Consider the following 27848-nt stretch of genomic DNA (forward strand, 5'->3'; position numbering starts at 1 on the left):
GTGTTCTCTGAATCATATCACCATCCGGATGTACATATAATTTCTTCAGCTATGTATTCCCAGAGGCAGGAAATTGGCTATAAGACACCAACAAAAATTCAGCCATAAGCACAAAGCAAGCCTGAAAGAAAAATCATATTTGCAGAAAGAGAAGGAGCCAATGTTGCAAATGTGGCTTCCCCAGTGACAGAAGTGGCCATGGATACCAGCTTGATGTGGCAGGGGAGAAGCTCCCTTTCCTGGAGGGATTCTAGAGCTTTTTTGCTTTTTAAAAACAGTGTTTAAAGAGAGCAGCCTTGAATACATCCTTCCTCAGGGTTCCCTGAGATGATCGTTGGCTTCCTCCCCTCCTTCCTCTCTTCTCTCCTCGACCTCCTCTCCCTCCTCCAAGCCATTGGCTTCTTTACAGTTTCTATCTGCATGTTGCTGATAGCGCTTCTCAGCTGAGGAACTCCAGGTGCACTGTCTCTTAAAGGGTCTTTTCCCCCTGCTCAGCATGTTTGTTTGTTCGCAGGAAAAGCAAAGGAGGGATCAAAGCCAGGCAGGGTGGCAGAAAGGCAGATAGGAAGAAAGCCAGCTCCACAGAAGGGAGATGAACAGTGGAATTCTGGTGTGGGGAGCCTGGGGGGCCCAGAGGGAGGGATCCTGCCCCAGCCCACAGCTGTTGGTGGTCTTGACCTTGGGCCAGGACTGCTTCCTGGTGTGTCATGAGGAAGGAACTATTACTTGAGTGGGCAGAGGGAGTGAGGATGGATTCTGCAGTGTAGTGAGCTGGCTGCTTGCAGTGGGTGGGCGTGAGGCCGGCAGTGGATTCCCTGGTGGCCTGAGATGCACTGTGACTGTGTTGTGTGAGGCTGACCTACACAGAGGAGGATGTCCCACATCATCCTTCTCCAGCAGCAAACCAATGGGTCTCCAGGGATCAATAAGAAATAAAAAACCTTTTTCTACAATTGTTGTGTTAGTTTCCTGGGGCTGCCATACAGAGTACCGCAGACTGGGCAGCTTAAACAGCATAAACTTATGGTCTCGCAGTTCTGGAGGCTGGAGGTCCAAGATCAGGGTGTCAGCAGGGTGGGTTCCTTCTGAGGCTGTGAGGGAAGGGTGTGGTCCAGGCCTCCCCCAGCTCCTGGTGCTTTGCTGTGGTCCCTGCCTTCTGCTGTGTCATCTGTCCTCTGCCTTTATCCTCACATGGAGCCCTCCCTGTGCATGTCTAAGTCTATATTTCTCTTATTTATAAGGATATCAGTCATATTGGAGTAGGACCCACCCTACTCCAGTGTGACCTCATCTTAACTAATTACATGGTTCTATTTCCAAATAAGTTCACATTCTTAGATACTGGGGGTTAGGACTTCACCATATGAATTTTGGGGGACATAATTCAATAATAATTGTGTAATGTTATGTAGGCATAGGGAGGTTAGGGAATCTTATACTGGTATTTGAAACAGTCCCCATGGCCCAAAGATTAGAAATATTATTTGAAAACTTTTGTTTTCTCTCGCTGAAGGAGGTTGGGAAAAATTGGGATGAATGCTCAGATTATTCAGTGAATAACGTTAGGACCATCAGCTGGTAATTTAGAGCAAACTGCCAGCTGGCTGCCCAGCTGAGTCAGCTTGATCAAAGATCTCAGTCTAAAAATTAAACTGTTCAGAGCACTACAAGAAAACAAGGGAGAATTATTTTATGTTAATAATATAGGAATATGGAAGGTCCTTCCAAGTATAACATAAAATGGAGATCTCATAAAGGAAAACATAAGTTTCTCTACATAAAATAAAAATATTCTTCAGGCAAAAGGGAAAAAAGAACTTCTGTCAATAAAGAAATCCATGAGACAAAGGACAGACTGTGCATGGTATTTGTAAAATGCGTAACTGACAAAGGGCTAATTTCTTTTATATAAAGCAAGCCTTTATGAATCAATGATAAGAAAAGGAAAATCCATTGGAAAAATGGACAAAAGGCAGAAAAAGAAACCCAATAAATATATTACAAGATGCCCAACTACACTCTAAAAAAAGTAAATGACATCTAGTTTTCAATTATCCTATCAGCAAAGATCAATGAGTTTTTCACATCCAGTGTGGACAGAAATATTTGCACACACAGGCATGCTCGCCTCTGGAAGTAGGATTGTAAATCCACAGAACCCTATGTAGGGCAACTCGGCAATATCTTTAAAAGCAAAATATGCATATTCTCTTTGATCCCATCAATTCCCTTCTAAGAATCTCTCCCAGGGAAATCAAAGAGGTTCATTGCAGCATTATTTGCAATAGAAAAAAGTAGGAAGCTATTTAAAATATTCTTCACTAGAGTACGAGTTATGTAAATAATCATAAGCCCATAAAACAAAATATTATTTTGCAGTTTAAAAAGAACGTGTTAATGTGTAATAAAGATTTACAGTATATATTACAATTAAGAAAGAGATTAACCATGGGCAAAAATATATGCTACCATTTGCATAACAAGATATGAATATGTATTCATGCCCGTGTGTGGATGCTTGAAGAAATATGGAACGTTTCTGGAAAGGCATTCAAAATGAGCAGTGGGTTCTGTCCAGGTAGAGGGACTGGAGAGCAGAAGGAGGGAGGGAAATGTATTTTTCATTATATATTCTTTTATGCTATTTAAATGTCTTATCATGTATATTTCTTTTAATGTAAAAACATCAAAATTAAAATTTAAAAAGTGAGGAACAAGAACTTAATCCTACTCTGTTGAGAGAGGTTTTGCTATGGGCTACTCTTACAGGTTCTGCCTTAATACGTAGTTGCAAACAATGATGGGCACGATTTAATTGTGTTAGGCTGAAGCAAATGAAGGGAGAGTCATCACCCACTCAAACTGGCTGTGGAGTTGGCAGAGTCTGGCTATCGTCTGGGAAGGAAAGAACCCCTGTGATTTTAAAGGTATGCTTTGAGCCTGGTGTTTCCCACTTTCGACTCCACACGCTCACTCTGCCCTGTGAGGTGCTCATCAGGGCATGAGTGCAGACAGGGACCTGTGCGCTTGTTCATGGCTTCAACTTGTATGCACTGGGTGCTGAGCAGGGTGAGTGGCCTGCAGCAAAACCAGATGCATGCCCTTCCTGAAGGCATGCAGATTCAAATTCCTGAGAAATACTCTCTCAAATGAAGCTTGTTTCTGAGGAAGTGAGGCCCACAGTGAAGTGACTCATGAAGGTGCTGCAGCTGGTTAGTGCCAGGGCTGCCAGCAGGAGCTCCCTCTTCCCACCCATGAGCATTTCTTCTCACTGCATAGATGCCCTGGCCCTGAGAAGCAGGATGCATGGTGGCTGGTAGAGCTGCTCTCCAGGGAGCCTGCACACAAGGCTCCCAGAAGGGCAGCGTGGCCAGGAGCATCAGGGAGGCCCATTAGGCTGAGGGTGCTGGTTATTCCCAGCACCTATTCAATAGCTCCAGGCCCTTAGAGGTGCTTCTGTGGCTGGCTTGTGTTAGAGCAGCATGACAGGAGCTTCCTAACTTGGGACGCCTGGGCTGGGAAAATTGGCTGCTGGAAGTGAGTTGGGCCCAGCCAATATCTCAGCAAATGGAATTATATGCCACAGGATGAATGTTCCAGATGCCTGAGGTTTGTCCCTTTAAGTTGCAGGACAAATAAGGAAACACTTCCCAACTGAGGCCAGAAATCTTCCTGAATTGTGGTGGACACTTCCCTTTCTTCAAGTATAATTTAAGCTTTTTCTTCATGTCTCTGTGCCATCTTGCTGAAACCTCAAACACTGTTCCGTCTTTCAACACAGACCTGGCTTCAGGAGATTTTAAGTGGGTAGGAACCTTAGCTTCTCTAATAAATGGTTCCAGACAGCTACATGTCGGGGCTTTTTTTCTTTGAGTTATAGTTCTGGTTTTTTTTCATTCACTGTCAGACCTGCTTTTTGCTTCTTTCGATGTCCAGTCTTAGCAAACCCATCTCCTCTTTATTTGCTGCTTCCAGTCTACTCTGGTCTGGGAATCTAGACAACTGAACTGGTTAGGATTTCTTATTAGAAAAACAAAAAGACACAGGCTCTGTTTATCCTCTATCAACTTCAAATGCTGCGCTAGATGTGCTGGTGTGTGATGCGTTGGGCACCTCTTGTGGCTGCCTTTCTCCCTCAACTTGGGTTCTTAGTTGTAGTTCAGAGTTTAGATGAATCAAGTTGCTAAGCAAGTGCCATGTGATTGAAAAGTTTCTTCGTTCTATTTATGTACTATATTCAGTAAATTCTGGATGCTGTAAGGTCTTTTTTTTTTTTTTTTGGTTCACTGAGTCCTACCATCAAAGATGGAAAGCGTCTCTCTTGTCTGACATGTTTTTAAGTATAAAATACATGAATGAGAAACAGAGACCTTGGCAGTCTTCAGATGACTTTTTTAAGGGCTTTGCAGACAGGTGTTTTTTCCCCCCTCTTATAAGGAAAATTTTAGAGCTAAAGTGTTCTAACATACTTGAGTAATAACATGTGATGGGTTCCCAACTCATCTTGTTCAGATTCAACCTAAGAAAGAATTACCAGCTAATGAGGAGCATAAGCACTTTTTCTAACTTGACATTTTTAGATGTTTGAACCATCTGTCATTTCACAGGTGAGTGGAACCTCTGAGTACTAGAAATATACCGGTATTTTTAAAGCAACTTAAAAAAAATTGTCTACTACATTTCAAACTCTATGCTAGACTCTTTTATATCACCTCATTAAATAACCATTGAAACCAAGCCAGGCAGATATCTCACCAGGCAAAGGACCTGAGGTCCAGGGACATCTGATGACTCAGTCAAAGCTAATGAGCAGTGGGATGAAGACGTGAGCCTGAGTGTTCTAGTCACATATCCAGGGCTTCCCCTAATCAGTCTGCCCTCATTTCTCAGCCCATGGCACATGCAACATGACCCACTGCTGGCCTGGCCCATCCTGTGATTCTGGACTCTAATAGCCTGAGGGGTGGGTAAGTGTGGTGCACGTGTCAGATGACGTACCTGAGATGGTTTATGAATGAGACCCATGAGCGGAGGAGATGCTTGGCTGGAATCCAGACTTGGTTGCTTAGTAAGTATTTTCTCTTAGTCCAACTATTTTGGAAAATTTATCTAATAGACTCAGTGACATTATGGGTGGAAGTATTGGCTGAAGTATCACATCCAAAGACAGCATGACGAAGGTCAGATGGAGAAGTCTTTGAATATATATTGCATTCATATAATTAATTATAGTGAAGATACAATTAAGTGTATGTATTATAGATACACATAAATATGTATATATGTATATTTGTGTACACAGAAGGTACTTTTAAAAGTTCACGGAAAGATTCGTAGTGTATTTTAATTTTATTTTTCCGCAAACTTTTTGAGGTGTCCTCTTATATGTAGGTATATAAGACGTACATACACTATGTATAATATATCTCTATCCATCTGCTTATCTGTCTGTTCAAGTGCAGGAACGGGAAGTCCCACTGCAGGAAAGCTTTCAGGGTCTACAGCTTTTCAAAAATGATCATTTCCTAGTGAACAGAGCCCTAGTAATGAAGAAATTGGTGCTCTCTGACCCTGCACCACCCTTAGTGAGATGAAATCTTGACTAAGTATCTGCTCTGGGGTCATGTCAAAATCACACATGTGAAAAAGTCTGATGGGTTACAAGGGGAAACGTCATGTGAGACAAACTGGTAAGTGAAGTGTTTTCCTTTTCTTCTCACTTTCTTCTTTCAACAGGTTCCACCTTGTTTTCCTCTTTCCTCTTAAGGGACTCAGTGTTCTCATCCCGTTTCTCTGTTATCAAAGCCTCCTGATAAGGGAGCATTTATAGCTCACGTTGAATTTTTTAGGTATGACTCATCTGTCCATCTATGCAACCACAATCCCTAATTCTTAGTATAGAGTAGGCACTTAGTAGTTCCTGCACTCCCTCCCTCCCCTTTTCCTTTTTAACAAGAATTAACAATCTATTGGTGGCAAGAAGAAAAGTTACCAGTGAGTGTCAAACAAATGACATGTCGTACTAGGCTATTTGTATGTTGAACCTCATTGAGGAAGAGAAGTCTTAGTCTCTCACTTAACCAAGTCAGGTATCAGGAGTGGGGTAGGAGGTGTTTGCTGGGCTGAGACTCCTTGCCTGACACCACTTGCTTCTTACTTGGTAAGCGGCTGCTTCTCCCATCAACAAGGCTGGCTTAGGTCTCAGGCCAGTAGTCAAAAGTTGGGTCTCAGATGGCCAAGCCACCAACTTCATTGATTCTCCATGACTGGCCTATGCTGCTATGTCCTTAGGGAACTTAATTGTATGCATTTATTTTTATTTTTTTTATTTAATTGGAACATATTGGTTGTATATATTTATGGGGTGCAGATTTATATTTCAACACATGTATACATTGTGTAGGATTCAAATTAGGGTAGATATAGCAAATTCATTATTGCAAAAAATTATCAGTTCTTTGTGATGAGAACATTTGAGCTCCTATCTTTTATTCATTTGACAATATACAGTAAATTACCGTTAATTAAGATGCCTGGCACTGGCACTACTGCACACCACTAGAACTTATTCTTTCTATCCAACCGTAATTCTGTGTTCATTAACCAACCTCACACTATCCCCCCTCCCCTTTCCCTCTTTTAGTAACCAGCGTTCTACTCTCTACTTCTAAAGGGAACTTAATTTTATACTAATGATTTTGAAAAATGGAAGAATCCCACTGCAGTCAATTAGAGATTATAGATTGTAGAGTCCTTATAAAATCCTTTTCCTTTTAAGTATCATGTAATTAAAATTGAGTTTAATCAACACATGATATAATTATTTAAACATACCCATGTATATGATAAATCACCAACTATTATGATTCTTTATGTCATCATTATGAACTATTCAGTGTTCAAACGTTTATCATTTTCCATTTAATTTTTTTTTTTTTACATTCAAGGCTTTCTACTCCATAGTGTGAGCCTGACAATAACTATTTCGCCTTGAATCTGTGTTTAAGTTTATGAAAGTTCAAGGACTACCTGCCACAAGACTTTCAATAAACTGTCAGTTTGCATTGAAATAACTGGGCACTCTGTGGGGTAAGCTTTCATCTTCGGTAACTATCTCCAGTGGAGCTGTACATCTTTGCATATATAATGGGCATTGTTAGGATAAAAGGCCTTCGCTGTGAGAGTCTTAGGAAAGCTCAAGATTTTTGAGTTTACCAAAGGCCTAAATGCATTTTTCTGACGTTTGAGGACAATATCACAGTTATCAATAATGGCACCTGGCCCAGTTAACAGGCTATAGCTGCATTTGGGGCACAAGCATGAATTTTAAGAAGTCTATGGAGGCCCTCCTTTTCCAAACCAAAAATGGACATACGCATGCATAGGTCAAAGTAACATACATTAATGGGTGAAATTTCAGGTTACTTTTCAATTTCAAGTCAAGCAAACTCCAGTCAGAGCTTGGAGGAGGAAGGATGGAGACAGAGAAGCACATGTCAGTGAGAGTGCAGGCTTCTTAGCCCATGAAGCCAGCTATCAGGACCTCCAAGGATGCCCACGTGGGCTTCATTCACTGGGCTTGAAATTAAAAGTGAGAGACACCTCCCTCCCCCGCTGTGGGGGGCGATGATGAACTCAAACCACTCTCTGTAATCTGAGCTTGCTGATGCTTTACCTTCCATGTGGGTGAGGAGGTGGGCCACCAAACTGGATTCTGACCAGGCTTTGCATGGCCTGTGGGGAGCCCTGGCAGCTCTTGTTGGAAGGTGGGAGGCACTGACACCTATTACACGGAACCAGCAGCTGAGGCTGTCTTCTGAAGAGTTCCCCGTGGGCATCCTGTTCCTCCTGATTCACAATTTGGCTTCTGGCTGGAATGCCCCCGGGAGCAACTTCAGCCCACTGCTCAGTGATTATGGTCTCTGCTCTAGCTTTGCAGAGTTTATGGCACGAGTTGAAATCCAATAATGTCAGTGGGATGGAGTGAGACACGTCTGGAGGCCACTTGGCAGAGGTGGAATCTGTGTTGTAATAGCACACCTGTGCTTACAGGAAAAACACAGCCTTTATAACTCCACCACCCCACAGGCTGTTAAGTTAATCAGTGGCGATGGCCTGAATATATTCATTCAGTGCACTTTTGCTATGATCCACCACTCTGGATTAAATACCTTTTTTGAGATGTTGTACTGTCTAATTAAAAAAATATTCTCTAACCTCAGCTGATTACTCATTTATTTCAAGCAGTTTTTGATGTAGTTGAATTCTAGCTCACTTTGATAGTCCCCTTGGGGTTTGCTGCAATGGCATTTGACACAGTCCACTCCCATACATTGAAAAGCACTGAGTGGCACCTACGTTCCCATTTAATGTTTGTGTTTCATCTGCCTTTCCCTTGATTTTTGAGAAATAAATACAATGTATTTTTTTCTTTTGGAATAATTTCCAAAGAGCAGCATAAAGGGTGTGAACCGTGTCTAAAGCTTGTTGCTTTAAAGTAGACAAAAGAATGAGTATAATCTCTTCAGCTGTACCAATCCCAATTCCCACACTCATCGGCTATAAGAATAATGCCCCTGTCCCTGAGCCCCACTGTAGTACAAAAATCTGGAAAATGATGGGAATGTGGGGACGTGATTGGACACCTGCTGGCCTGATGTCTTGAATCAATGCACCATTAGACAGGATTATAGCTGAGCACATCCTCAGGTTTCTGTGAGGTCTTCTAACCTATCATATTTGGTTGGGTTGGTACTAGAAAGATTAGACACTACTGCTTGGGGGCTGTGCTGATAATGAGCTGCTATGCACCATGGAATCATTTCCAATGAGTTTGTTAAGGATGCCTTTCTGCATAGACAGTGCCCTGTAATCACCTGATAGAGGGCCAGGTTGTGTTGTGTGGATGTGTAATTTATAGCCAAGGCAGAGTGCCTTTGTTGATGGCTAATGACTGTACGTTACATTCAGCCTCCTAAGCAAATGGGAGGTGGAAGCAGAGGGGACCTTGGACAAAGAAAGCACTTCTGGGGTGGAATTTAGGACCTTCGACCCCTCAAATGAATTGATGTTAAGAATAAATGTTTCTGGGAGCAGAGTTGGGAAATTTTAAGTAGTGGGAGTACTTTTTTCCCAGAGAAAGACAGAGCGAGTGAAAAAGGAAATGGGAGAGTCAGGGCAAATGCTGGTTAAACAAGAACACTTATGCTCTTTTACCTTTTTCTTTGAAAACATGATATTAATAATAATAATAGCACCATTTGCTGACGGATCTCTGCTTTTGAACAGAAGTGCAATTTTGCTCTCTCCCCAAGGTCAGGACACCTCTGCTCCCCATTATGTTCCCATGCAGGGAGCATGCAAATGCGGGGCGGTTTCAGCTCCTGCAGCATGTGGCATGTGGCTGCTTCTGTTTCTGTAGCAAGGGGTGGCAGTGAGTGCGGGCAGCATGTGTGAGTGCAGCTGTGAGTGAGAGTGCAGGAGGAGAGCTCACGGTCTTTCTGTGGCCCACCTCCCCGTTCACACTGTTCCCCTCACATGCATGATTCCCTTCAGCACTGTATTGTAATTTGTTTTTATGTTAGACTCATCGTCTAGAACAGGGGAGAGCTAAAAATGGTGTTGCCACTTTTAAACACTTAAAAAAAAACCCACAGAAGAGTAATATTTTATGACACCTTAAAAGGCTACGTGTCCATAAATAACATGTTGCTGGGACTCAGCCACATTCATTTTTTTACTTATTACCTGTGGCTGTGTTCATGCCATGTGGTGGAGTTGAGCAGTTGTGACAGAGACCGTCCATGAAACCTAAATTATTTACTATCTGGCCCTTTACAGAAAGCATTTTGCCAATCCCTGCTCTAAAATGCCAGTTCCTTAAGGGCTGGCCTATGTCTTTGTTCTCTTTTCACAATGCCAGGCCCATGGAAGCCTCTGGAAAATCCTTGCCTACAGAGTGAGTCCACTGCAGGCTGATATGCTGTGCCTGCTGAGTTTCTACCTTTAGAAGGCCTAGGAGGCACCATGCCATGTCCTGGCTCCATGTGCACCCTTCGCTCTGGCCACTTCGTGACTGTGGCAGGGAGGGTCACACAGTGACCAACACATTCTGTATGTGTGGATTAGAAACTGAAGTACCTGCATCACCCTGTCCCAGGCTTCGCTCTTCCCAGAGCCTTGCTTGTTCTTCTGCAGAGGGGAGGCGATTTGTGAGGGAAACCAGTAACATCAGAGGGCATCTCTGTGCTCCTGATCAGGCAGAATGACAGACTTGAGGGAGGGACTGCTGCTCCTGGAGTCCTGTGTGCTGGCCCGAGAGTCTCCACTGGACTAGACCCACTCTGAAAAGGGGCACAGAGACATTGCTACTTGGCAAAGCCTTTTGTGCGACTTTGAGACTGAATTCTGGGGCAAGTTTGCCTTTTGGATTTTTGCTTTAAACTATTTTTGTTGGGTGAACTTATAAGATGCATGGTGAATATTGGGTGGGGAAGGGATCCTGTAGAATAAACAGACTCTTTTAGTAAAATGTGTGACATGACAGCCTTCACAGGGAACCCAGATGTTGCCCTGGCTCCTGGTAGAGCCCAGGTAACTCGGCACCAGGTAAAAAGGAAACTCTTCAGAGGGTCTGAGATGTATTTAGAAAGCTGGACCTCAGTTTTTAAAAAAACCATTTTTCCATCCCTTTTATCGAGCACCAACCATGTGCCAGATTGTGCTACTCGTTGGGAATAGGAAAAAAAAGGCATAATCTTTATCCTCAAAAATGTAGAGTCTGTTGGGGACACCACATGTGGTGAGTCACCCACAAGACACCCTGGAGATTTGCAGAAATGCAGTGGAAGCAGAGAGGGAGGACTCCAAGCAGCCGGGAAGCTTCCCCAGGGCCAGCATTTGCAGGGAGGTGTGATGGGTGGGTAGGAGTTACGGGGAAGGTAAACGGAGGAGGGGACTTGAGGCAGAAACAATGTCATGGCAGGTGTGCAGGCCAGAGGTGAAATAACCTGTGGGGTGCTCAGGAATGTCAGCAGCATGTGGATGTAATGGAGCAAGGGTCTGTGGCACGCAAAGGCAATCAGTCTCTTTCCTTTAGCTCTTCAGAAGCAACTGAGAACGTTTGAGCTGGGGAGTAAGGGGACAGGATTTGTGTGTTACAAAGTTTATTCTGACAATGTAAGGAGAGGGTTTGTGAAAATGAGAGACTACAGTTAGGGAGACTAGGACGGAAGCATCGTAATAGTCCCTGGGGAGAGCATGGTGGCGTGAAGCAGTGCAGTGGCCACGGTGCTGGAGAGGAGAGGATGTCTGCATACTAGAGGCAGGCAGGAGATGGAAAAGACAAACTTAGCCAGGGCTGCCACATATGGATGTGTAGGTTGAACACTGCACAACTCACTACACCTAAGGAGTGCAGATTTGTATATTTATTACATGAATTTCCCAGCAGATGGCAGTAGAGTGTCTCGAGGACCATGCCTTCTGATTTGAACAAAGGAGCCCTACGGTCTAACGGCAGCCCATGGCTTGGGAATAGTTGGACTGTACAGCCCAGGGGAGATGACAGCCAGGTTTCTGACTTGAGCAACTGGGAGAGGAGAAGTTCCATTCATCAAGGTGTGGGATACAGGAGAGGGAGCAGATCTGAGTTTAGGGCAAGTTATATTTAAGGGACTCAAGAGCTACCCAGATGCAGATGTCCAGGACACAGTTAGCTGGTGGGTCTGTAGCTCAGGAGAGAGGTGTGGGGCTGTACCTGTAGGAACCACCTGTGGACTGATGGAATTGATGCCCAGAGGCAGGGATGGGTTGCTCTGGGAGGATATGCAGAAGGGAAGCAATGAGGGTCCAGGACAGAGCCCTGGGAAGTCACCAAGATTTTAAATGACAGTAGAGAAAGGGGGTCTTGAAGAAGACCCAGAAGAAGTAGTTGGAGCTGGTTACCCGGAGTTACTCTCATTGTCAGAAGGTAGAGGCTTCAGGTTGACCAAGACCGGGTTGATTTTTTTTTTTTTCAATTTTAAATGACTCCAGACTTTCTGTGTGCTTAAGGGACCAATTTGGTTTGTGACCATATAGGATATTTCAGGCATTCATTCCTCCATTCATTTCTTCTGAACCTACGTATTTCTCCAGTGCCTGCTATGGTCCAGGAACTGTTCTGGGTACTGGGAGCATAGCAGTGAGCAAAATGAGGTAGTGCTCTCACAGAGCGTACATTGTAACTGCTAATGATTGATTAGCGAGGTAAGGTCAGCAGGTGATGAGCACCACACAGCGTGGTATGATGTGCAGTGATCAGGAAGCTGGTTTCTAGTGGGTGGTGAGGGGAACCCTCCCTGAGCAAGATCTCTATGCTCAGGATTGAAAACCCACATGGCTCAGCATGAGTCAGGTGGGGAAGGAGACAAGCAGGTGGGGGCCGGGCCAGAAGGGCCTTGGGGGCCATGGCAAAGAGTCTGGAATTTGCAAGTGTGGTGGGAATCCACTGGAGGGTTTTAGGAAGGGAAGTGACTCGCTCTGACTTATATTTTACTAAGAGTGCTCTGGCTGTTATGTGCCAAATGGATTTTTGTATGATGGTCATTAGCATGTTGAATGCCACTACCTCCACATTATGACAACTTAATCTGGGATGTTAGCCATAGAGAGAGGTATATTTTGGAAGTACCCATAGGACCTCCACGGCAAGGGGATCAGATGAATCTGAGACAATGGTGCAGTTTGTGACTTGAGTCACTGTGTGGTTGATGATGACATTTATGAACGAGGGGAAGATGGAAAAAAGAACAGACGCTGGGGGAGTGGGGAAATCTCTAGTTTCTGCTTTGGCCACATTAGCTGTACAAGCTTGTGAAGCATCTAAATAGGGACGCCAGTGTGCAGTCGGATCTCTGAGTGCAGAGCTCAGAGGAGAGGTTAGGACTGGAGCTAGTAATTTGGGTCATATGCGAAAAGATGGTAACTAAAGCCAAGGACAGAGCTGAAATCACTGAGAGGGAAAACAGAGACTAGGACTTTGGATGGAATGGGCTCTGAGGCATTTTGGGAAGAGGAGAAACAGCTTGGGGACAAGAGTGGAAAGGCGCTCTCGGTGAGGAGGGGAGCAGAGGTGTGGGGTCGTGAATGTCAGGGAAGAAGGTGTGGGGGAGGGAGCCGGTGGTCAACGGGGACAGAGGAGTGGCCTTTGGACCTGCAGGTAGACATTGTCGGTGGGTATCGGCGGTGTGGTAGGAATAAAGTCCATTTGGGATGGGAATTAATAAAGTGGTAATGGAGAACAATAGACAATTCTTTCTAGAAGTCATGTGGGAAGAAAAGCTGAGAAATGGGACAGTACTAGAAAGAAACATCATACCAAGAGGAGTAGGTTGTGTGTTTGCTTGTTTCTCTTTAAGATCGTAGATATTAGGGAATGTTTTGATGATGGTGGAAATAAACAATTAGGAAGACATTGGCGATAGAGGAAAGAAAGAGGGTGGCTGCAATAGAAAGTCTTTGAGGAGGCTGAGGGGGTGGGGCGCAGAGGTGGCCCTTGGTGGAACAGGCTGTACAGCAGCGGGATGGAGGAACTGGGGAAAGGCCCAGGTGGGTGGTGGCTGTGGCCATGTGAAGGTGCAAGTGTTCCAGGCTGGGTGCTTCTGTTTCCTCAGCTAAGTGTGAGACCAGCTTGTCATCCAAGGGGGAGGTGGTGGCGGAGGACTGAAGAGAGAAAAGAAAGTGGAAATCATGGGTTTGGTGGGTGGCACGATAAACAGACTGAGCATTTAAATTTAAATGAATCCTCCTTGGATCATCTGTGGATTTCATTTCATCCTAAGAAGAGGCCCTAGAATGGGACAGGTGACGAATACCCCAAAGGCAAGTGCCCAAAATGTATGACACCCTCTGTGCCCCTCTCCATGGAGCCACCACTTTCCTGGTGATGGTTGCTCACTGCTCAGGAGGTGCCCCCTTGTACCTGATGGAGCATGTATCAGACGGCACTCAAGGAAAGAAAGCCACTGTCTTTCTACCTTTCAGTGCGGCAGTACAGGACACCTTGCATTGTGGACATGGGAACTCAAAGTGCCCACAGGGAGCCCCTTTAATGTCAGCCCCTTCCAGCCACAGGGGAGGCTCTTGCTAATTCATCCACCAAACCCAGGGTGCAGCTCTGTGCCAGACGCACAGTGGTGGAGGCTGTGCAGCTGTACTGGGAGCTGTCCCTGCCTTTCCTGCTCATGGCCTAGTTTGTTCATGGCTGGTCAAGCTGTCTGCTCACCAGTAGTCATGAACCCTCTGTTGCTGGCTTAACGAATGTGACCTCTTTCTTCCCCTAGCCTTGGGGGCATGGGATGACATAGGGTTCACAGGCCAGGCTGCATGTGCTGAGTTCCCTTTGGTGAATACAAAGGAATCTTGCTGGAAGGAGCCAGGGAGGTGTTGGGAAATGTTTCTTGCCCCATGTTGGGCCTTGTGGATTCTTAAGAACTTCTGCGAGAATCACAGACCAGCAACATTTTTGTTCCCTTTACACTGGACACCTTTTCCAACTTTGGGGAGGCAAACAGTACAAATCATCAAATACCTTAGGCAAATAAAGGCCTACTCTCTATTATCACTTTAGCTCTCTGAGTTGTATTAAAGTAATGTAATGTTACATGTGAATGTCATATTAGTCTATTTTAGACTCAGTCTTTACAGTCTTGTCTTTGGTGCTCCCTGGTGTATGTTCTCTAACCAGCTCCTCCATTATCCATCAGCTTTCACAGATCTCTGTTAACATTCACCCTATACCAAACATGCTCGAGAAAATGTAAAAGGAAATGTATTTACTTAGCAGTGGCTTAATTGAAATCTTCAAGGATGGCCTCAGTGACTAGAGCATCGTTATCATCATCATCTCCCCAAAAGGGTCTCATGGAACATTTTACAGGGAGATGGAAACCCCAGCAGGATTTAATTAGGCTGATCAAAGCCTATAGCTTTTTATTATAGTGCTTTCTGGCAGGGAGTTCAGAGTCAAAATTGATCCTTCCCTTTCAATGCTAAACTTTATTTTTTCCTTCCCTAAGGGTTTGTAAGCTGGCTGCTTGGTTGCACTTTGGGTTATACTTGGCATGGTGCCAGGCCATTTTAGGTGGGGTTGGGCCAGAGCTTCAGCTGGTACAGTCACCTGATAACATTGAATTGGGTAGAATTGGAGAGTGCAGGCCAGTAGGCTGCCCTTTGAAGAGACTCAATACCAGCAGTCAGGCAAGGGGAGCCTGGTGGGGAAGCCAAGACTGGTAATCAAGAGATAATCTATCATCGAGCCATAGGTGTCAGGGCATTAATGAACTCTAATCAATAGTCACCACTTTGGAGATCCTTTGTATACTACGCTCCTCTGGAGAGGTCCTGGGGCACATGAACTGGGGAGGTGGGCAGCCGTGAGATGGCATGCCGGCTTTGCCGCTTCACCAGCTGGGTGACCTTGGGCAAGTTACTCTCTTTCCCAGCCCCCCACCCAAGAACCAACTTCCTCATTTGTTAAATCAGGATGGTGTCTACCTTTCAGAATGGTTTTGAGAATTGAAAATAATCCAAGAAAAGCATCTAATAAATTAATTGGCATTCAGTAGGCACCAAATGAATGATAGCTATAAGAACAGTATGGTTCACAGCATCATAGATTCACTCTCTCAATTTACCCAGCACTTACAACACACAGGCCCCATGATGAGGGATTTGTATGTATTATCTCATGAAATCTTTTTGTAGGTGCAAGTATAATTCCCATTTTTCAGAATGGAAAAAAGGTTTGGTGAAGTTAAGGAGTGGGATGTGCCCAATCACAGGGACAGTTAATTCTGGAGACAGATTTTGAATTCAGACGGTCTGACCTCAAAGTCTTAGCCAGTGAAGAGAGAATTTTAAAAAGGGAGGAGAAGTTCAGCAAAGTAGGTACAAATTCACTTGCTGGCAAGTCTACTGTGCTTGTAGTACACAATGGCCAACTTACCAAAATGTTAACATGACATTTTATATCAGGCAAAATAGACTAGATTTTAATGTGGTGACAAACAGTGGCTTCACCCAACATAAGGTTATTTCTCTGTCATGCCACATGACTTAGCAGGAGTCTACTCTTCAAAGCCAGTCAAGGGGCCAGGATGACAGAGGCGTCATTGTCACATGTGTTTCCATGAGAATCCTACAAGTGGGAAGGGAACATCATGCACTGGCTTGTAGAGTTTCCACCAGAGTGATATTCACCACTTATGCTTGTATGGATGGGACTCTTGAGTCCCATGGCCATGTGCAACAGGAACATGTAATCCTAACATGTGTCTGGAAAGATAGAAGCTGAACATTTCTGGTGAACACACTAATGGCCACCACACTTTTAAAATCCTAACTCACAAAAGGCTTTCAACTCAATCTGCTGGTTTTCAAAACCATTAGGAAATCTGTGGCAGACTGAATTATTGTTCTCAATTATTTATTCCACATCCCTGTGAGAAAATTATATTCACTATTCCATTGACATCAGGCACTTCCATATGACTTGCTATGACTAATAAATTGTTAGCAGTGTGAGGTGCTTGCCATTTCTTTTTTCCCCTGACATGAGAATGGCATGTCCTAAAAAGGGGCTGCTCCTTCAGTCTGCATCCTGGAGCAAGCAGGATGTGAACAGGGCTGCAGCTGACATGTAATGTGAATGAGAAACGAGCCTTTGCTGTTTTAAGCCCTTGGGGTTGTTTGTTACCATAGCATAACTTAGCCAAAGCAGACTGATACAGTATCTTTATCTTTCTTTCTTTGTAAACAGAGAATGATGAAATTGGCAACAGAAATTCACTCTGTCTACTTTGTTGAAGTCTATCTATACTTTAAGCAGAAGTTTATTCGGCTGATATCTCAGAATTCTGATGAAAAATCTAGGAGGAGAACTTGGAACACATAAATATTGTTTTCAAATGCAAACTGTTGGTCTTTGCCTCACCAAGCAGTTGCCTCAGAAGACCTGAGAGTAATCTGCATTCATGTCCACTTTGGGCAGAAATTGTCACAATGAAATGCTACACTCAGTAGAAATGCACATTCCTTTCTGACTGAGGCTAGTGACCCTCATTCATACAGATCCCACTGATGTGTGATGCACGGTAGGTAACGGGGCAGAAGCTGGGCTGGCTTTCACCCTTGTGTTGCGACTGTGCCTTGTGTGCATTGGCACTCACAGGTTAACACTTGCTGCCTTGACTAGCTGGAATGCCTTCAGAGGGGAGTCACTGGTCATGATGTCCTGGCACCAGCTGCAAGGACCCTGGGAGCAATGGAGCTACTCACCGGGACGGGCCCTCCCCACTGCCTGGCTTCCCATCACTCAAGGGTTTGCTCCTTATTGTTTTTCACCTGTGGAGTCCATGGGGGGAGAAACGATGTGCTCTAATGGAATTTGGGGAGTTGAAAGGTCACCTGTGTGGCTGGTATCATTATCGTTCCCATTTTTGAGTTGAAGACACCGTGGCATAGAGAGGGTAAGTAAGCCAGTGAATGGAGCAATGGTGGTCTGACGCAGGACAGCCTGATGCTATAAATGACACAAAGAAGCACAGATGAGCTGAACTGTAGCTGACAGAGGCTACTTTTTAAAAAGAAGCTTACTGAGTAGTTAATATAACAAACAAGATTGTAAGTGGGTGGGTGTGGGACAGAGGAGCCAGGGCATGATTAACTGGAGAAACACCTCTGGCAGTTCAGCTTTTAGCCAGTGTGTGTGTGTGTGTGTGTGTGTGTGTGTGTGTGTGTGTGTGTGTTTGTGTGTGTGTGTGTGTGTGTGTATGTGTGTGTCTGTGTGTGTATAATTCGCTGGTTTTCCCCAGTGATCCTCTTTTGGTCATTAGAAACTGTCGAGTATAACTGCTTCACTGGCAAAACACTGTCAGTACTCCTTTACTAAATGCCCTAGGAAATAATAAGACTCTGTTTATTTAAGGATATGCTAATTAGAGCCTTCACACTATTTGACACTATCTCCTAATTTGAATGGTGCTGTCTCTTCCCAACATGAGCACTGACTGTAGAGTTTGGGTTGGAGTTCACTTTAAGATGCTTGTCCAGTTTCATCCTGGGTTTGAATTCTGTGTTGTAGGGAGCGTGTGACCATCACTGACTTCTACTCAGCATCTACTTTTGTAGTTCCTCGTGGCCCATTTGGAGAAGGAAGAACAATGGATTTTCTGATACTGGTGTTTTGATAATAAAAAAATTTATTCAGCATTTTGGTCTTTTCAACCACAATAATATAGGGTGACCTTGATGCCCTGCCTTCTAAATGATGGGAAATGTTTAGTAGAATTATAATGGTAGGTCTCTTCCAGTGGTCTTCCTTTTGGAGCGGGTGGTGGAAAAGTTTAAGACTCTCTGTGTGCTCTACAGCATCTAACCTCAGATTGATAGGACATTCGGTGACAGAACATAGTGTCCCCAGTCTGCTGAGGATTACAAAGAGTTTACGATATTTGGGGAGTGGTTGTCATCCGTTTTTACCCAGCTAATGTTAGCAGAAAGGAGCAAAGTAGGAGGGGACGAATAAGAGTTAATCATAAGAAGAGCCAGTGGCAGGGAGATGAGAAGAGAAGCTGGTGACCACAGATCCAGCAAAAACCAGCTGAGACCAGATGCACCAGGTTTCCAGACTAACATTCTGAACCTAGAGTGAACTTTGCTCATTATAATACTAAACTCTCCCCCCCATCAGCATAACATGGATGTATGAGCAAGAGTTGGTGATGAACCCACATCTACATGTGACGCCTTCAATAACGCTTCTGCGTGTCCATGCTTAGCCTCAGTAAGAGAAGCTGTAACCCTCCTTTTGAGGAGACTCTGCTTTGAGAACAATCCCCACTGTTTCCTTGCTTGTAACATGTAATAAAACCTTCCTATCCAGACTTCTGTTCTCGGTTGCATTCATTGATTGCATTCACGGAGAAACAGATGCAGTGAGTCTGGGAACACTAATGACACCACTGGGATATATTACATAGAGGTAGACATTTTAGAAAGAAGCCCCAAATAAATGCCTTGAACCTAATGCTCAAAGAAGAAAGGATAGTTGGGTTTCTTGATGTTAATTGTGGTAGATTTCAACCTAGAAAAAAGATATTCACATGTCTTTGAATTTTTAAAAAATCACTCCTTGTAGAGATTTACCAAGAGGATACCTCTATGGAGATTTTCACCCAAGTTCTTAGCATTTCACATCTCATCAATTAACTTTTCTTCCTAGGCCAGGTAGTTGGGGTTATAGCTCTTAAGAGAAAAATGGTCAGTCTGGAGATAATGGCTTGCTAATGGCGGGACTAGCAGAAATTTACCAAAAGGAAAAAAAAATTAGATTTGAAAGATGTAATGGCTGTGAAATATCATTACTAGAAACAACTTAAGAGCACTGGAATGTTAACCCTCAATCATCTTTTCAAGCTCTGTAATCTAACATTCTCCTCTATTATAGTAGAATGGCGTTTTGATTACAGCAAAGAAAAGCATTACTTGGAAATTGGAACTGACAGAACACCCTATTCTCCCAGGGGTATTTTTGTGAAAAATATTTTCTTAATTTTGACTTCAGAACTGTTTTGCAGTCTATCTCATTTAATATATGGTTGTTAAAAATTCGTGTGAATGCCTGATGGAGTCTGGATGTGTTGTCCCCTCCAAAACCCATGTGGAATTTTGATCCCCAATGTGGCAGTGTTGGAAACTGAGTCATGGGGGTGGATCCCTTATGAATGGATAAATGCTCTCCCTGGGTGAGGGGGGATTAATGAGTGAGTTCTCGCTCTATTAGTTCCTGTGAGAGCTTGTTGTTTATAGGACCCTGGCACCTCCTTTCTCTCTCTCTTGCTTCCTCTCACCATGTGATCTGCTCATACCCACTGGCAGCCTGTTACTTTCTGCCATGAGAAGAAGCAGCCTGAGGCCCATGCCAGATGTAACCATCCCATAATCGTAAGTCAAATAAATCTCTTTCCTTTATAAATTACCCAGTCTCAGGTATTTCTGTTATAGCAACACAAAATGGACTAAAACAGAAAATTGGTTAAATGGTTGTGACCAGAATGTTGATAGAAACGTGGACAGTAAAGACCATGCGGATGATGAAGTCTCAGATAGAAATGAGGAACTTATTGGGAATTGGACAAAAGATAACCCTTGTGGAAGGTGGGACTTAAGAGTTGTGAACTAGAAAGCTTGGCAGAAGAAATTTCCAAGCAGTAAAGCGTTAAGGAAGCTGTGTGGTTACTTTTAACAGCCTACTCTGAGTTATGGCTGCAAAGGCATGATGTAAAGCCAGAATTTAAAAGGGAAGCAGAGCATAAAGATTGCAGCCTGGCCATGTGGTAGAGGAGCAGAGAGACAGAGAAAAACGCAAGGGTGAAGCAGATAAACTGGTTGCTAAAGACATTGTCTTGATGGTGAAGCAGCCAGATGCTAAGAGCCAAGACAATGAGAAAAAATTCCTGAAAGCATTTCAGAAGTCTGGAAGGGTGCCCAACCCATCACAGACCCTGAGGCCTAGAAGGACTGAGTTGTCCCCAAGGGTAGGCCTGGGGTGCAGCTGCCCTTGGGAACCTGCTCCCTGCATCCCAGCTGCTGTGGCTGGAGCAGCCCCAAGTGTGGTTCATGCAGTAGCCCTGGAGAGTAGAGGCCCGAAACCTCAGTGGCATCCACGTTGTGTTATGTCTGCAGGCTGGCAGGACATGAGAGTAGTGGAGGCATGGCAGCCTCCTCCCAGATTCCAGAGGATGTATGGAAAAGCCTGGGGACTCAGGCAGAGACCTGCCACAGGGGCAGAGCCACCGCAGAGGCCATCTACTAGAGCAATTCCTAGCAGAAAAGTGGAGTCAGAGCCCCCCACCATGGAAATGCCTAGTAGAGCCAAGGCATTGGGGCAGCTGCCAGGACCCCAGAACTATAGGATCACTGGCAACATACAACACCAGCCTGGAAAAGCCACAGGCACCAGCACAGCACAGTGGACTGTGCCTGGCAGAGCTGTGGATGTGAGGCTGCCTGATGCTTTGGGGGCCCAGATGCCCCATTGTGCCCAGGATGCAGGACTTATTTTGGAGGTTTAAGACATAATGTCTGCCCTGCTGGGTTTCAGACTTGTTTGGGGCCTGTTTTTCCTTTATTCTGGCCTATTCCTCCCTTTTGGAATGGGAATGTGTACCCAATGCCTGTTTCACCATTGTATCTTGGCAGTAGATAAATTTGGTTTTATTTTTTAGGTTCACAGCTGGAAGGACTTTTGCTTTTGGTCTCAGATGAGACTTTGGACTTTGGACTTTTAAGTTGGTGCTGGAGCAAGCTAAGACTTTTGGGACTGTTGGGATAGAATGATTGTATTTTGTATGTGAGAGGAACATGAGTTTTGGGGTGCCAGGGGTGGAATGATGAAGTTTGGATGTGTTGTCCCCTCCAAAACTCATGTGGAAATTTGATCCCCAATGTGGCAATGTTGGAAACTGATTGAGTCATGGGGGCGGATCCCTCATGAATGGATTAATGCTCTCCCTGGGGGAGGGGGATTAATGAGTGAGTTGTCGCTCTATTAGTTCCTGCGAGAGCTTGTTGTTTATAGGACCCTGGCACCTCCTCTCCTCTCTCTTTTTCTTGCTTCCTCTTCCCATGTGATCTGCTTGTACCCACTGGCTGCCTGCCACTTTCTGCCATGAGTAGAAGCAGCCTGAGGCCTGTGCCAGATGCAGCTGTCCCAGAATCATAAGCCAAATAAACCTCTTTTCCTTAAAAATTACCCAGTCTCAGGTATTTCTGTTATAGCAACACAAAACGGACTAAAACAATGCCCAAAGAATTTTAAAGGGAATTGATAATATTTGAAGACCAACAGAGGAGTCTGAAAGAAAAAGAGGAACCAATGGTGGGAAAAGCAGAGAAGAGAGCACGTGAGTAGCAGTTGTTGGCACATGAAATACCAGTGTCTTTCTTGGGTGTCCTTCTCTACAAAGTCTTCATGAACCAACAGCACTCATGATGTAAAGAACATTGAACACAGGGCGCTGGACGACCCAGTCATTGGTTTTGGTTTTCAAGCTCCTGCTCTACTAGTGGCTATTTGACCTTAGGCAAATCAATAGTCTTATTGGGCTTCCATTTCCTCATCTGTAAAATAAGAGTTGGGCGAAGATTCCTTCCAACTCAAAAACCCTGTGATCTGAGATGTGATTTATGTGGCTGAATTCTCTGCATGTGAATAATGCTATGCCGGCGTGGAACAGAGCTTTCCCGTGGTGAGGGATGGGCTGCTGTCACAGCTTTCAGTGTATGCTGGTCCCCCTTCTTGGTCAGTGCTGCTTCCTTGTCTATAAAGTGTTTTCCAGTACATTTCATTAGTTGGCTTCCCCCCATCCTCCACTTTCCCCAGTTTTCTATGCAGCATTTAAATCTTTCAAAAGCTGTCTTTTTTTTTTTTTCCAAGAAAAACTTATCAGGAAGGAAAAAAACCAGAGATGGAAGGGGAACTCATAGGTGAAGAGGCTTAAAAAAGATCTCAACTAATCACACCGTGTTCACCTTATTTGATTCCTGATTCAAACAAGCAGATGGTAAAAAAAGAAAAAAAAAATTATGACATTTATGAGACAGTTGGAAGTTTGAACACTTAGTAGATATTGAGTCTTAGGAAATGATTGGTAGTCATTTTAGGTGTCATACGGTATCATAGTTATGCTTTTAAAAGAGTCCCTATGTTTTGCAGACACATACTGAAGTATTTGCAGATGAAGTGACATGGTGCTGGGGGCTGTTAGAAAGTGCGCATACAGATGAGACAAGTTTGGCCATGAATTGATAATTATTGGAAATGAATGGAGGGTGCACAGGGGTTAATCATACAGCATTATTTGTCCTATTTTTGTCTAAGTCTTATAGTTTCTATAATAAAAAGCATAAAACAACCAAAAGGCTTAATGGGATTCATCCTAACGAGGCCCCTTTGCCGAGGTGTTGGAAAGGACTGCTTGTCATGGTTGCATAATCGTTGGGGGTAAATCTGGAAGTTCATCAATCAGAAAGGCTACAGCGAGGAGTTGGCTGGCAGCAGGCCCAGCCCCATGTAGCTGTCATTCAGCCTCGAGGCCCGTTTGCCCTCTATAAATAACAGTGTATATGAATGCTTTACTATTTTAATGCACATTCGCCACAGCTGCTGAATGTGTTTGTTTACGTAGCCATGAAACCTTCTGTAAACATCACTATCTCCAAATTGCCCACGTGTCAGGAACATAAAGGGCCTCCTTTAAAAATACATTTGCAGATGAGACACAGCCCACTCCTAGATGTCTGGGTGGCTGGTGTCAGAATTTTCCAAGGTTTGGTTCATTTTCAAAAATAGAATCACATGACTGGAAGGTTCTTGAGAGGTCACCTCACACATCCCTCTGACTTCAGGCCTGACTGGGCTACAGCTATCCACGAAGGATGTGGATCTGTCCTTTATGGCTTTGAGTCTGTCTTTTAGGAGATCCCTTCAAGGCATTGGAGATGGGCAAGGCTCGCTTTCTGCCTTCAAGGAGCTTCCTTGCATTTTCTAAAGCTGGAAACTGACTCTGCAAAACAGCTGGCACTGGAGTACAAGACATCTCCGAGCTCCTACTAGTCTGTGCTGGGCTTGAGCTCCCAGCAAACCCAAGGACCCAGGGGGTCAGCCTTCTGCAGGACAGCTCAGGTCTCCAGAAAATAGCATGAAGGATTACTGTGTGCCCACAATGTGCATAGTAGGAAGAGGGCCCTGTGTCCTTGTTGCTGCATAGGACTCACCCTTGAAAGAGGCCTGCTAATTGAGACCATTGAGCATAGTAGTGTAGGATCAACTAAGACATTTTTGAAAGAAGTAATCAGTCTAGCAGAAGCCGTTTTGTGTCAGTTTGCTGTTTTCATGGTTGCTGGTTTCCAGCACTATAGTAAATAATTAGATCCTTGTGACTTTGTTTTCTTCCAGTGTGTATTTGGCCCACAATTTTTTTTTTTTTTTTTTTTTTTGTGGTTGTGATACATTGAAGCATTTTCCCCTCTTAAAGGCCTGTTTAATGCCCATAATTTCCAACTGTGCTTTTCATTCGCGAAGAAAGTGTCTGGCTGAAGCTTAAGATTTCAGTTGTGCTGGAGGTACTGAATTGTATGAACCCAATGAGGAAAGGACCAAGACATGTCCAGCTTCCAGATACCTCCAGGACTTTCTAGAACACCCTACCTTGCTTTCCAGAAATTAGAAAACTTTTTTTAAAAAATAAAGTAAATTGTAGTGTTTGTCTTTTCTCAGGGACAGGGGTGAGAGTTTTGACTCTTTTTTCTGGCAACTACGCAGTTTTCTCTTAAGAAAGCCATGGAAAGGCTGCCGAATGCTCAAAGGCAAATATCACTGTTAATTAACAGGAAAATGATATTCCTCCCTTTGGAAAGGCTCACGTATTACAAGCTGTCATCAGAAGGACAGGGTCTGCCTCAGGGAGAATTCTGACTCAGGGACATCACAAAGATAATTTGCTTATTCCAGAGTCATTTATTTTTTGAGATTGGGTTTTGGTTTATGGGGACGCAAAGCTCAGCTCCTGCAATTTGGAGCTCAGATTAACATTGGTAACCAGTTTTACTTCTTGAGCTCAGAGACACAAGGATAAGAAGGTTCGTCCACTGCCCTTTCTCATGTCCAATTGAGGAAATTTGTAGTGAGAATCTGATATAAAAACTGCAGTGTGAGTGGTTAGTTCATGCTGTCAGAGGCTGTACCTGTGGCCACCACTAGGAGGATCCAGAGTTCCTGTGCTCAGCTGAGGTGGGTGTATTTTCTGGTCTGGGGGAGACAGCTCCCTGTTTGAGGTGCTAACTCTCTTCTCTCTCCCATAACCCCCATCCAACTATTGCCTTAAGAGAATAACCAAAAATCAAGCTCAAGGTACAGAGAGCACTGTTAACACCTGTAGCACTTTATCTTAGTATTTTGCAATAGTTATTTTGTTATTCTTTAAAGCTATTTTTGCATTAGGTCTGTGTTCCTTTTGTTCTATGTAAAGGAGAGCACTCATATCATTGAGTTCCATGCAAAGCCCTAGACTCAGATTTTCCTTGTTTGCTTCGTTTAAAGAACTTATTACAAAAGTTTACACCACCGTAGGAGAAATTTGTTAGAAGTTGTGACTTTGCTTTTGAGTACAGGGAGGCAGAAACATGGGACAAATAAATTCTTTGAAAGAGATGACTGGGCTTAAGTTGTCACAGGTTGAGGAAGAATCTGGGGCCAGCCTGTTGATATGCATTTTCAGGGTGTATAATCCAGCCCTGAGCCTAGATTGAAGACTTAAAAGCACAGAAGGGCAGATTGTATAACTAAAGTGTATTCCAAGGCTAATATACAAGAACAGTAAAGAAATTAATGAATTAGGGTTCTATTTTATACTTTTGTGAGGTGCTATTGTTAGCTTGAGTCAGAGTTCATGGCTGTATTTTGTGGGATGTTACAGATAAATATGATCAGAATCTGCTTTACTGTTGTGTAAGCTGTAAAGTTCAGATATGAGTGAAGACTTCAAAACAGACCATGTTCTCTATTTTGAGAACCTGTCATCTTCCCTAAAGCACACCAGTGATTAGCCATTAACACCAGAAGGGTCAATGGGATTGTGATGAATGGGTCTTCAGTGTTTTCTTTTCTGCTAGAGTTATTTACTGGGTCTACAGTACTATGTCTACAGGGGGCTGGGCAGGTATAGTGTGGAGAGAAAGTAGATGCTCACTTGATACAAAAGAAAAACCAATGCTATGGGTCTTGCATATAGTGAAACTGCATTTTTATTAAAGCAGTTTGTTAGGCTTCCTTTGAAAAGCTTAACTTTTCTCTCTTGGCTTGGTAATAAATAACCTTAAGTGTTTAAATTAGCAATGTTTTAAAGCCATTTAGAAACTACTTTGGAGACACTGCACTTTAATGTAAGTATTTGGAAATTTAAAATATATTTAAGTGGATTTTAAAAATTGTTCATTCATTTATGCTCCAAAGGGCTTTTAAGAAGCTATTTAGACTTCTTGGTGGATATGGTTAAGGTTACAGGACACATAAGTGTACTCTTTCATGAAGCAAGGGATGGTGTTGGTAGTGAGTGAGGTTCAGTATTATATATCTTGCAATAAATAAGAACATCAGGTCCAGTTTAAAATGAGCATCAATTCCACAGATACCCCAGGATGGGAGACATCTTACCTGTGGCTTCCACCATTCCTTCTAGGATGACCACAATTTCCAGTTCCTCTTTGGGCAGCTGGGCTTTGGAGATCTCCCAGAAAGGACTCTGTTGGTTGATTTCGTGGCTAATGATCAGTGGTGACACCAGAAACAGACGATCATCCCCTGTGTAGTACCCTACGTTGATATCTGTCTGGTTCAGGGGGATGAACTCCCCTTCTGAGGTCTGCTTGGATTTGATCAACTTGGCTCTGATGGAAGCCTCCACGATGTGGGAATTCCTAAGGTCCCCCACCCGGAACATCAGGCACAGCTTCCCATCCCGCATGGAGATCACCGCATGGGTGGAGAACACCAGGGTCTCTGCCCTCTTCTTGGGTTGAGATATTTTTACAAACATGCATCCCACCATGAATGCATTGACAATGGACCCCAACACGGACTGGATTAAGAGGAGAATAATTCCCTCTGGGCACTTATCCGTGATGACCCGGTAGCCATAACCAATGGTGGTTTCTGTCTCTATTGAGAATAAAAAAGCAGAGACGAACCCATTGAGGTTGGTAACACAGGGAGTCCATGAGGGGTCCTCTATGTGGTCCATGTCTCCTCGGATGTATGCGATTAGCCACCAGATCATTCCAAAAAAGAGCCAGGTCACCGTGTAAACCATGACGAATATCAGCAGGTTGAACCTCCACTTCAAGTCCACCAGGGTGGTGAAGATGTCAGTCAGGTAGCGGTAGGTCTCCCTCACGTTGCCGTGGTGGACGTTGCACTTCCCGTCTTTCCTCACGTACCTCTGGATTTTCCTTTTGGTCCGGTCCCGGCTGATGTGTCTTGGCAGGTCATCCCTGGCCTGCTTAGGCAACTTTGGCTGGTGAATGGCCACAGGGCTTTCCACATCCTGGTCCATGGAGTCACCCTCCAGGACGTTAGCTGGTGGTTTGGAGAAAAGAAAAGAAAAACTGAATGAAATGCTGGCTCTTGGAGGATAGTGGAACCGCTCACATTGTCTACGGTAGTGAAACCAAACACCATTTGTGTAGCTATGAACAAAGCAGACAAAACCATTTTTGTTTGGTGCCATCTAGGAGGTCTCTAGTTGACTTGGATTTCTGTGATCTACCTTGTGTGAGCACTTCACCACTCTGCCCACCAGAATGGAGATTGTTGCTGCAAAATTGTCTCCCTGCCAGCAGGTTCCACTGGGTCGGCTCTTACAGAGAGATGCCTCCCCACTCTATCTGAGATGCTGCAGCATGGGAGAGGCAGTGAGTTCTGAAAAAGGAAGACATCTCTGGATTCACACCATCTTGGCACTACCGCTTAGCAACTGCAGGCTTTTAGATATGCTATCTGCTGTGGACTGAACCGTATCCCCCCTTAAATCCATGTGTTGGAGCCCCAACCCCTAATGAGACCATATTTGGAGACAGGACTTTTAAGGAGATATTTAAAGGTTAAATGAGGACATAAGGGTATGGCCCTAATCTAATAGGACTGGTGTCCTTATAAGAAGAGAAAGAGACATAGGTGTGTGTGTGTGGGTGGGTGTGCATACAGAGGAATGGCTATGTGAGGACACAGGGAGAAGGTCCCATCTGCA

The 27848-nt window shown here is 44.1% G+C and overlaps 1 protein-coding gene across 1 annotated transcript in view; it reads right to left on the minus strand.

Annotated features, from left to right (window-relative positions):
- The window catches only part of KCNJ6 (potassium inwardly rectifying channel subfamily J member 6), an 84839-nt gene extending 57669 nt beyond the window's left edge, over positions 1 to 27170 (minus strand). Inside the window, exon 1 of the mRNA XM_063075823.1 lies at positions 26258 to 27170. Coding sequence (XP_062931893.1) covers positions 26258 to 27155 — 898 coding nt within the window. The 5' untranslated portion in view covers positions 27156 to 27170. The remainder of the gene's footprint in view (positions 1 to 26257) is intronic.
- Positions 27171 to 27848: the final 678 nt, after the last annotated feature.

Source organism: Cynocephalus volans, chromosome 1 (genome assembly GCF_027409185.1).
Source record: "Cynocephalus volans isolate mCynVol1 chromosome 1, mCynVol1.pri, whole genome shotgun sequence".
NCBI lineage: Eukaryota > Metazoa > Chordata > Mammalia > Dermoptera > Cynocephalidae > Cynocephalus > Cynocephalus volans.